Consider the following 10,808-nt stretch of genomic DNA (forward strand, 5'->3'; position numbering starts at 1 on the left):
GTAGTTTCGTAAAGTAGAAAGATTAGGATTGACTTTAATTTCTCGAATACCAATTCTAACAACGTCGGGTGGTTGTAGTTCATCACACAACCTCCCCTTGGTTGATTTAAGTAGGTTATAATTACACATTCCGTTAACATATGGTTTCTTTGGCTAATTTGATATCCTAATCAAAGCCATTTTCGGATTACCAAGGTTTAGAAAAATACACCATAACTTATATCTCATCATTTCTAAGTAAAATATAAGGATCCATGTTTCGATAATATATCAAAGTATTTCTATCTTTCAAGAACATGAATCGATCATGTACGATTGCCAATGATATTGACAACCACCAACTTTGAATTAGTGATTTAAGATGGTGAAACATTTCTCATCAAAAGATAATTGTAATATAACCATGTACTTTACTATACTACATCACATGTCTTGATTAATTATCAAGTAAAACAAAGCTTCTTTATAGATTTTAGATGGTAAAAGGAGTTTAGCTCATAATGAGCATGATGATAGACATTAAGATGATTGATAATAACAAATACATGATTAAACTTGGAACAATCTAACCAAATGTAGATGAATCTTTCTTCTTAATGATGGTAATGATGGTTGATGATGATGATTAGTGGTGATGACCTCCAAACCTTCAAACTCTTCACTAGATCTTCAAAGTGAGTGTTAGTGTGTGTTTTTGTAAGGGAAAACCGGAGAGAATTCTTTTCAATGCACACTTAATGAATGCAACATGAGCCACTATTTATAGGCAATCTGGATGGTGAGGCACGGCCCCGTGCATGATGAGCACGACCCCGTGTATCTTTATGACATGTGCCAGATTTGTTTTGTCTTTTGTGTGAGGTGGAAACGGCCCCGTGGTTGGTAGGCACGGCCCCATGTTTTTTAGTGACATGTGTTCAATTCTTTTTGTCTTTTCTGTATTCTCGTCCACGGCCCCGTGCGTGATAAGCACGGCCCCGTGCTTTTTTTAGTGACATGTGCTCAATTCTTTTTGTCTTTTCTGTATTCTCGTCCACGGCCCCGTGCGTGATAAGCACGGCCCCGTGCTTTTCCTTCCAGATTTTGTCTTTTCTTATGTTAGACATGGGGGTGTGTTTCTTGAGGCATGGGGGCGTGTTTCTTCGTTTTCTTGTGTTTTCTTCTGTTTTTCTTCGTCTTTTCGCTTGTTTCGTTGTTTGGGGCTTGGTTTCACATAAAATTATGTTTTATTATGATAAGTAGTCTTTTATGCTATGTTATTAGATAGAAATTGCAGTTTTTAGAGATTATTTGATGCCGAAAAAATGTATATTTATATGTACATCAATGTCTATGGTTATAGTAATATTAATTGTGTGACCACAATGTCATTGATTTGAATCACAAAAATACAAAATGGGTCTAATTATATCCATGGATTATTGGAAGAGAACACATGTCCATAATTGTTGGAGCAAGTGAGTAGGTAGCTTACTTATAATCTCGTTATCAAGAATACGACTATTCAAAAAATTTGCGGCCCGCTAGAAAAAAACTCAATTCTAAACGAGCTGGCTCGGCTCGGCTCAGCTCATGGCTCGGTCTTGTCACAATGATGACGGGCTTTTTGCACCATATAAAGTTGAACATATGACCTCTTATTCCACACCCCTAACCACCTTACCATCCCACCAAAGTGAGAATGGCCATGGTTGGTGACCGTTGTTCTTCAAAGTTTGAAACGGAGGCGAAATTCTTTTTGAAGAAACAAAGGTTTAACTCAAGGGTTTAAGCCTACGCTCGACTGTGTAAGGGTTCTATCTAATCACCACAAGTTCTAATTCAGTTGCACCTGCAAAAAAATATATCACCATTAGCTCGTTACGGGAAAGGGAAGATGGGGGGGGGGTTCTCGTAACCACCTTCCGGAATGAGAATCAATATCAATTGTAGAGTAATATATGAGTGTGTGTATGAAAGAGAGTGTCCTTAAACCGTTGGACCAAGTGAGATAAATATAACCGAAGAGGTGAGATATTTATAACCGGAGAGGTATAGAAGGATTGGTCAGACTGTCACTATCAGGAGAACATTTTATTCTCATGGGAGAGCACGTGCGAGGTCTTTGATTGGTGTTGTGGCAGCTGACAGATATAGACGACTGTCATCAGGAGTTACAGTATTGGTGCCTTGTGATTAGCTCAACGTGCAATTGTAGTTCCCTTTTGTCATGTCTATTGTCCTTAAGGAATCTTGGACTGTGACTGGCTCAAAGACTAGTTGTTATGTACTGTTTGTTTCCTTTACGGGTGGTAGGCCTTCTGCCTGCGGGTGCCTCTTGTAAGGTGATAAGACTAGACACGCAAGTGCGATCCAAGACCATCTTATGGTTTACTTGGACTCGCGAGCCTTCATTCTTACTTGAAGGAATTGATGAGAACTTATTCTCAAACCAAAGAAGATAGAAATGCAATTCAATTTCAATTATAATTAATTCTACTAGCCAAACTAGTAAAATATATAATTTGGATTGCAGTTTCATTTAACTATCGAGACTTTGGACTATCTAGACACATACTTTGTCAAATCGTTCATGCGTGTATGTTGCTAGGGGTCTAACCAAAGACAGATATAGCCGCTAAAATATAAGATAGGTAATCCTCTTCAAACCATTGAAGTGCATCCCATTTGAAGGGTTTGATTCGACACTTTTTTTTACACGTGACCATAATCTCTCTAATTTGAATCACATAAATACAAATAAAAAATAATAAAATAAAAATCGTCAGTTTGGTAATATCTATGGTTTCAATAAGAGTAACTTATGTGTGGCCACAATGACATTGATTTGAATCACAAGAAAACACATGGTTCTTGGTTCTTACTCATTATGTCCTTTAAGGATTCTTGTGTATCATGTGATTTAGAGAATTACATGTTCTTGAATCCATTATTGAAGCAAGCGATCAGCTAGCCTATCATGTCGTTCTCGATAAGCCAAAGTTCAAATGTACGAGCATGTCTTATAGTTTAAACATGTTGGGAACTTGATAAGATAAATAAAGAAGGGTGATGTTCAAACCACAACCTTAGATATTTTTTTACAGGAAAAGTCCAATTTTTTATTAGGAAAAAGATCCACATTTGTCCACAAATCGTAACTAATATAGTTTAACGATCCAAGTTATATTCAGGGGCGAATCTAGCATATATGACTTTAATTTCTCAGTTTGATTACATGTATGGTGTTTGTGTGATTTATCTCAAATAGCGGATTACGAAGAGTTTTCAGATGGTAAATATTGGTAAAAGGACTTTCCATAACCCGCTATTTGAGATAGCGGATTTCACATGGACGACACTTGTTGAGTAATTGGATGACGTAGAAAGTAAGCTGGCGTGTACTAGTAATCCGCTATCTGAGATAGCAAATTACCTAAAACCGCTTTGTTTTCTTTCAATCACCTAATCCAGAAAAAAATATCACTAATATGGATACTCCGACACGGATGATGGTTGAGTGGCTTTGCTCAAGCTAGTTCTCATTTCAGGTGAGATGGTTCAATAGTAGCAAGTATGCAACTCCGCATGAGCACCTATTTTCCTTTTACTTACTCTTCGTTCACACGAACACGGCCGTCTCTGAGAAATTAAATACCTCGGTCGAGTCAAAATAAAAAGGCCCGTAGGCATTAACAAAAAAATGTTATTCGCTAGCATATATAGATAAAACTTTTATCGACTGATTTATTATAAGCATAAATCATTCTGAGCATGTAGTTATCTCATGAACCATTGCAAATAACCTTATTTTTAACAACAAAAAAACATATAAATGTAATATGTATAAAAAAAGTTTATACCCCCGAAACTTATGTGCACCAGTCGATGGTGCGGCTCGCACACCCTCCGAGCCTCCCCTGCACACGAATCTCAAAGTAGAGGATGAGCTGCGACCATCACATATCATTAGCCCTCTATCTCACACATCTATCCAAAAGCAAATAAATATCGAAGCCGCGATATAAGTGATCTCAAACATAAAAGGGCGTCTTAAAGGATCTAACGTTGTAGTACTTACCTCTAGAGGTGGGCAAATAAACCACCCAAAAATCGAACAAAACCCGAGCCGGTTTGATACCGATTATGTAGAAATCGTAGGTTCGGAACCGTTTGTAATTTTCTCCACCAAAACGAGTCGAAACCGGTCAAAACCCGAACCGAAACCGATCGTAACTTTGTCAAAAAACCGGTTTCAAACCGAATCACAACCAATCATAAACTGGTTTTTACTTTCGTTACCAAAACCGAACCAGTAGTGAATTTTAAACCAGTTTGTGCACCTCTACTTACCGCGATAGCAATAAACACATCATCTAAATTCAAAAAGATAGAGTAAAGTGCCAAAATCGTCCCTATGGTTTAGTCATTTATGCGACTTTAGTCCAAAAAGTTTCTTTTTTGCATTTGGACCATTGAGGTTTCACACTTCTTGCCAATTACGTTCATATAACTAGCCTCGTTAACGAGATTTTTAACGCTAAGTTAGGGGTAAAATTGCCTTTTCAGTTTATTATTTTTATCTTTGTATTTTAAAACAAACAATTAAAAAAAGAAAGCAAATTTATTAAACTAGTGGTCCACAGTAAACCCAAATCATCACCATCTTCAAATTGAGTTTCCCTCTGCAGATCCAATTGCAGGTACAATAGGTTGCATTGAAGTTTTTGATGCTAATGCGTATTCAATGTACTTATGGAAAATTATTAGCTGTGAATTAGGGCTGGAACAAGGGAGCTGCTAATCGATCCCTGTAACAATGGAGATGGTGGTTGGTCCAGTAACTAAAAAGGATTAGGGTTTACTTAAAAGGGTTTGGGGGAGAAGGATTAATAAGTATAAAATAATTAATAAATGAAAAGACAAATATATCCCTGATTTAACGTTAAAAATCTGTCGAAGTTAGTGATTTGGACGTAATTAACAAAAAGTGGGAAACCTCCATGGTCTAAATGCAAAAAAGAAACTTTTGAACCAAAGCCATATAAATAACTAAACCATAAGAACGATTTTGGCACTTTACTCGAAAAAAATAAAACGAAAAATCAAAACGCATTCTAGAATTGAACTGAAAACGTCAACGTAACCTAAAACGTCGGCACGTGGCTTGCACGTCCGTCAACCATAATGCCAAAATGGTCAAAAAGCACACACAGTCTCCACCAGCATTCAACAATCATCGCCGTCACTACTCCGATCAGATATTAATCACACAGACTTCTAAACTAGTAAAAAACCAGCAATAATAATAAAATTAATAATAATAATAACACATGGCAGGCAGTGGCACATCGCTTGCCGGATTACAGGATCATCTGAAACTAGCGAGAGAATATGCTCTCGAAGGCTTATACGATACTTCTGTTATCTTCTTCGATGGCGCTATTGCTCAGATCAACAAGTAATTAATTAATCTCTCACATATTCTATTTATTTACCTCAATTATAGTTTATTTTATACTTTATTATTCGTGCACTCCAACTGTTCGACGATATGTCAATACGTATTTGAACTAATTATAAGAATATAAGATGACTATTAGGTTTTGTACAGATATTATTAGAGTAATTTAGATCACAATTGTTAGATTAGATTATTATTTGAAGATAAACAAGTTCTAGGTCTAAGTATCTATATGATCTGTTGCTTTTGGCCTCTATTTACCTCAGTTATAGTTTATTTTATACTTTATTCGTGCACTCCAACTGTTCGACGATATATCATTATGTGTGTGAACAAATTGTAAGACGACTGTTAGGTTTTGTACAGATATTATTACACCTATCTGTTGTTAGATAAGTGTAAGTATCTGATCTGTTGCTTTTGGCATGTGTAGTTATGAAATTGAACTAGATACTGAATTAACTACTTCCGTCGTCGTCTTCGGTGGCGCCATAGGTTAGATTAGCAAGTAATCTCTCACCTGTGTACCTCAATTACAGTTTATTTTATACTTTATTCGTGCACTCCAACTGTTCGACGATATGTTAATATGTGTTTGAACATATTCAGATGACTGTTAGGTTTTGTACGGATATTATTGCACCTATATGTTGTTAGATAAGTGTAAGTATCTGATCTGTTGCTTTTGGCCTGTGTAGCTATTTTGATGACGCTGTATGTTAGATTAGCAAGTAATCTACAATCTGTTTACCTCAATTACAGTGGATTTATTTTATACTTTATTATTAGTGAACTCCAACCGTTTGATGATATGTCAGTATGTGTTTGAACATATTTAGATGACTGTTAGGTTGTTAGATAGGTGTGAGTATCCGATCTGTTGCTTTCGGCCTTTGTAGTTAAGTAATTGAACTGAATACTGAATTAAGTGATTAACTACTTTTGGCGGTGTAGGTTAGATTAGCCTAACAGTGATTAACTACTTTTGGCGATGGCGGTGTAGGTTAGATTAGCAAGTAATCTACCATCGGTTTACCTCAGTTATAGTTTATATTATACTTTATTTGTGCACTCCAACTGTTCAACGATATGTCAATATGTGTTTGAGCATATTCAGATGAGTGTTTGGTTTTGTACAGATATTATTACACCTATCTGTTGTTAGATAAGTGTAAGTATCCGATATGTTGCTTTTGGCCTGTGTAGTTTTGAAGTGAATACTGAATTAACTACTTCCGTCGTGTTCTTCGATGTCGCTGTAGGTTAGATTAGCAGGTGATCTACCATCTGTTTACCTCAATTATAGTTTTACATACAGAAACACACACGTTTTTATTACTTTATTTGTGCACTCCGACTGTTCGACGATATGCATCATAAGAAATTTAGACGGATGCTGGTTTTGGTCAGAACTTCAGATGTTAGAGTAATTTTGATCACAATTTTATAGAGATTTGTTATTAGATAACATTTGTTGAAGAAGAACAAATCCTAGATCTAAATATGACTAGCTAAGTTACCTAAGTATCGCCTTATCGGATCTGTTGCTTTTGGTCACATGTAGTTTTGCAATTGAAGTGAATGTTGAGTTAATTACTTGTAGTTAGGGCTGTAAACGAACCGAACGATCGGCGAACTGTGAACTGTTCGGCAGGAAGTTCGTTTTTTTCGTTGACAGAGGCCATGTTTGTTCAATTGTGTTCGCGAACGTTCGATAATGTGTTATGATCGCTAATGTTTGTTTGTTTATGTTTGTTCATTGAAGGTTTTTAGTATTTTTTTAAGCGACTTTTCTAATCTTATTTTATAGATTTAAGCAAAAATATTAACTGTTAAACTAAAATGTACGAGTATTATGTGATTCATTAACAAGTTGTAGCTTCGGTTTCTGCTATTTTATTTCTTGATATCGTTGAAATAAGGATCCAGTTTTATTCTTACTGATAATATCTGATTATGAAGGTATTTAAGCTCTCTGGATGATCCTATGGTTCGTGCAAAGTGGACCAATGTAAAGAAAAACTTATTAGAGGAAACCGAGGTTGTAAAGCAATTAGAAGCTGAGAAGGCGTCTTTGAAGGAGGCAATAATGGGTAGAAGGCCTTCTTCACCTCCAATCTCTGCAAAGAAATCATCCTTTGTGTTTCAACAATTGGATGAGTACCCGACTTCTTCAGGTGCTCAGCCCATGGATGATCCTGATGTGTGGAGACCGCCGAGTCGAGACACTTCAACAAGAAGATCTGTAAGAGGTGGTCCAGGGAGTGCGAGAAAGGGTTCACAAGATGGAGTCTGGGCTCGTGGTTCTACTACTAGAGGCGGTGCAACCGCTCGTGGTGGGAAGGCTGGTGGTTCGAGCAGGGTTAAATCGGGAGCTAGAACATCGACAGCTGGGAAGAAAGGTACTGGTTCAGGAAAACCATCCACAGTGAAAGATGATGCTGTGGTAAGTTTAGCGTATTATATATGATTATATGTTACATATCCTATTGAGTTTAACATAAGGATTCATTTTTTATTGCTTATTTACATATGATTATCAGAATGGTGACACTGAAGAAGGGAAGTCAAAGCGCGGGCAGTATGAAGGCCCTGATGCTGACTTGGCTGCAACACTCGAAAGAGATGTCTTAGATGCCGCCCCTGGAGTGAGATTTGATGATGTGGCAGGACTGAGTGAAGCCAAAAGATTACTAGAAGAAGCTGTGGTTCTTCCACTATTAATGCCTGATTATTTCCAGGTGCATGATAACTATAGTATGTGTATTACTAAAACTCATAGTTATTTTCCACTAATAATAATCTTAAAATATATGTTTTACAGGGAATCAGGAGACCGTGGAAAGGCGTTCTTATGTTTGGTCCACCTGGCACCGGAAAGACATTACTGGCTAAAGCAGTTGCTACCGAGTGTGGGACCACGTTTTTTAACGTTTCATCTGCTAGCTTGGCATCCAAATGGCGTGGAGAGAGTGAACGCATGGTTAGGTGCTTGTTTGATCTCGCCAGATCATACGCACCAAGCACGATTTTCATTGATGAAATCGACTCTCTTTGTACTTCTCGTGGGTTAGAGTTCTTTCCTTACATATTACAGCGGGTCAAAGAATTAAATCTATATGTTTATTACACATTGGAACATTTTGTTCAACAAGGATTGGTTTCATTTGTGCAGGGCTTCAGGGGAACACGAGTCTTCTAGAAGGGTTAAATCTGAAGTTTTAGTTCAGGTAGATGGTGTAAACAACACAGGCACTAATGAAGATGGTAGTCGCAAAATTGTGATGGTTTTAGCAGCTACTAATTTCCCATGGGATATTGATGAAGCATTAAGGTTTTGATTTTGAATCCTCCATCTTTATCCACTTAATAATTCCTATTAATCTTTGCTGCTTGATCTTACGTGGTTTCTTATTTGGTAGGCGGCGTCTGGAAAAGCGAATATACATTCCTCTGCCTGAGTTTGAGAGTAGAAAAGAGCTAATAAAGATCAATTTGAGAACTGTTGAGGTACAGTAAAAAATATTAACAATTCGAAATAGGGTTGATGTTAAAAGTCCCAACTTGTAAAAAAAAGTACATGAATAAGTCCTTCAATCTAATTTTGGTATATTAAAAGTCCTAAACTTGACTAAATATGCACGTCTTGTGAAAATAATTTTAAGATAGTGAATTGTTAAGTACTAAATCTGTCAGACTTTGATAAAGTGACATTCAACATCTTTGCAAAAAATTATTTATACCATCTTATTTTGCCCAATTTAAACCCGAATCATTTTAATTTTTTTTTCTCCGAAAAGTAAGTTCAAAAGTTAGTTTATTGATTTTTTTACAAGTTGAGGGACCTTTTTTCGTCAAATGTAAGAAAGTATATTGGTTCATATGGTATTAACTTTTGTGGTATCCTTACTATGCATGGATCTAACCTTTGATTTTCAGCCTAGTTTTGATATATTAAAGTTCCTCAACTTGTAACACATGTTTCGCTAAACTATTTTTTTGCATATTATAAGTTCTAAACTTTACTAAAAATGGACGTCTTGTTGAAATAGCGTTTAAGATAATGAATCGTTAGCTCCTAAATAGGTCAAAATTCGATAAAGTGAGACATTCAACGTTTTTGCCAAAAAAAAAAGTTATACCATCTTTTTGTGACTAATTTAAGAGTTTAAAAATTATCATTTTCTTTTTTTTTTAAGTATGTTCATTTATACACGTCTAGGGACTTTACTAGACCGATTTATACCCTTTTTACCGATATAAAATGATATTAAATTTTATTTTATCGTATTTTATCAGGTATCTACTGACGTGGACATTGATGAGGTGGCGCGTCGAACAGAGGGATATAGTGGCGACGATTTGACAAATGTGTGCCGGGATGCTTCATTAAACGGAATGAGGCGTAAAATAGCAGGGAAGACACGTGAAGAAATTAAAAACATGTCTAAAGAAGATATTTCAAAAGATCCAATCGCCATGTGTGACTTTGAAGAAGCTATCACAAAGGTTCAGCCTAGTGTATCTGCTGCTGATATTGAGCACCACGAGAAGTGGTTTGCTGAATTTGGATCTGCATAATAGGGATCTGAGTCGGTGCAGGTTCGTGAACTACGTTTTTTTATTTAATTTTACTTTTTGGGTTTTCATATGTGAAGAGTCTCATGAATGTTTTTCGATTCAATTATTTTGTGAATTTCTAAAGAGTGTAACCTTGAAATATTGTAATTTTTTATTTAATTTGATCCTGTCTGTAGTCGATTTCAGAAAAGACAGGATCAATGTATTTGTATTTTGTGTTTATTGATTGTTGCAAGATGATATAAGTAATAATATCGTGTTAAGCCTTACACTATAGTTGTCTCGTTAGTTTGTGTACAGTAGAGATGTTCACGGTTAAGTTCAGTTTGTTTTGACGAAATTTTTGGCTCGAACCGCTAATTATGGTTTTTGGAAATACTAAACTGACTGGCTAAAGTGGTGGTTTTGGCAGTTTTGAGTTGGTTATTATTATAATTACACAAATAGTACTGTATGATCATATCTTTTAAAGTTTAATAATATTGTTGCCCCAAATTAGACGGGCTGTCAGTTCGTGTCTTAAAGTGTTTAACAGGTTAGAGACGACACAAGTATCAAACATGAAAATGACTCGTTTAGCAATTGACTTTGGCGGTTTGAGCATGACAACTATACGTTTTATATATCAAGAAAGAAAAATCATGTACTTCTAGTGTCTTAATTTTAGTTATTTTTAAAAAAGTACAAAATTGCAACATTTTTTTGCTAAACAGGTCTTATCATATTTAAACAGGTGGCCATTATGACGGCCTTAGATCCAAGTAGCAATAACAGTGTTGGCCTT

The 10,808-nt window shown here is 36.0% G+C and overlaps 1 protein-coding gene across 1 annotated transcript; it reads left to right on the plus strand.

Annotated features, from left to right (window-relative positions):
* Positions 1 to 5,280: 5,280 nt before the first annotated feature.
* LOC143538226 (katanin p60 ATPase-containing subunit A1-like) lies at positions 5,281 to 10,544 on the plus strand. The gene is made up of 7 exons (XM_077031834.1): positions 5,281 to 5,440; positions 7,406 to 7,889; positions 7,987 to 8,184; positions 8,268 to 8,512; positions 8,619 to 8,777; positions 8,866 to 8,953; positions 9,743 to 10,544. The coding sequence occupies exons 1-7, from the start codon at positions 5,313 to 5,315 to the stop codon at positions 10,022 to 10,024; spliced, it is 1,584 nt and encodes a 527-aa protein (XP_076887949.1). The 5' UTR covers positions 5,281 to 5,312; the 3' UTR covers positions 10,025 to 10,544.
* Positions 10,545 to 10,808: the final 264 nt, after the last annotated feature.

The sequence above is a fragment of the Bidens hawaiensis genome, unplaced genomic scaffold (assembly GCF_021521415.1).
Source record: "Bidens hawaiensis isolate Kalapana, Puna unplaced genomic scaffold, B.hawaiensis_p1.1 tig00000780_1, whole genome shotgun sequence".
Lineage (NCBI taxonomy): Eukaryota > Viridiplantae > Streptophyta > Magnoliopsida > Asterales > Asteraceae > Bidens > Bidens hawaiensis.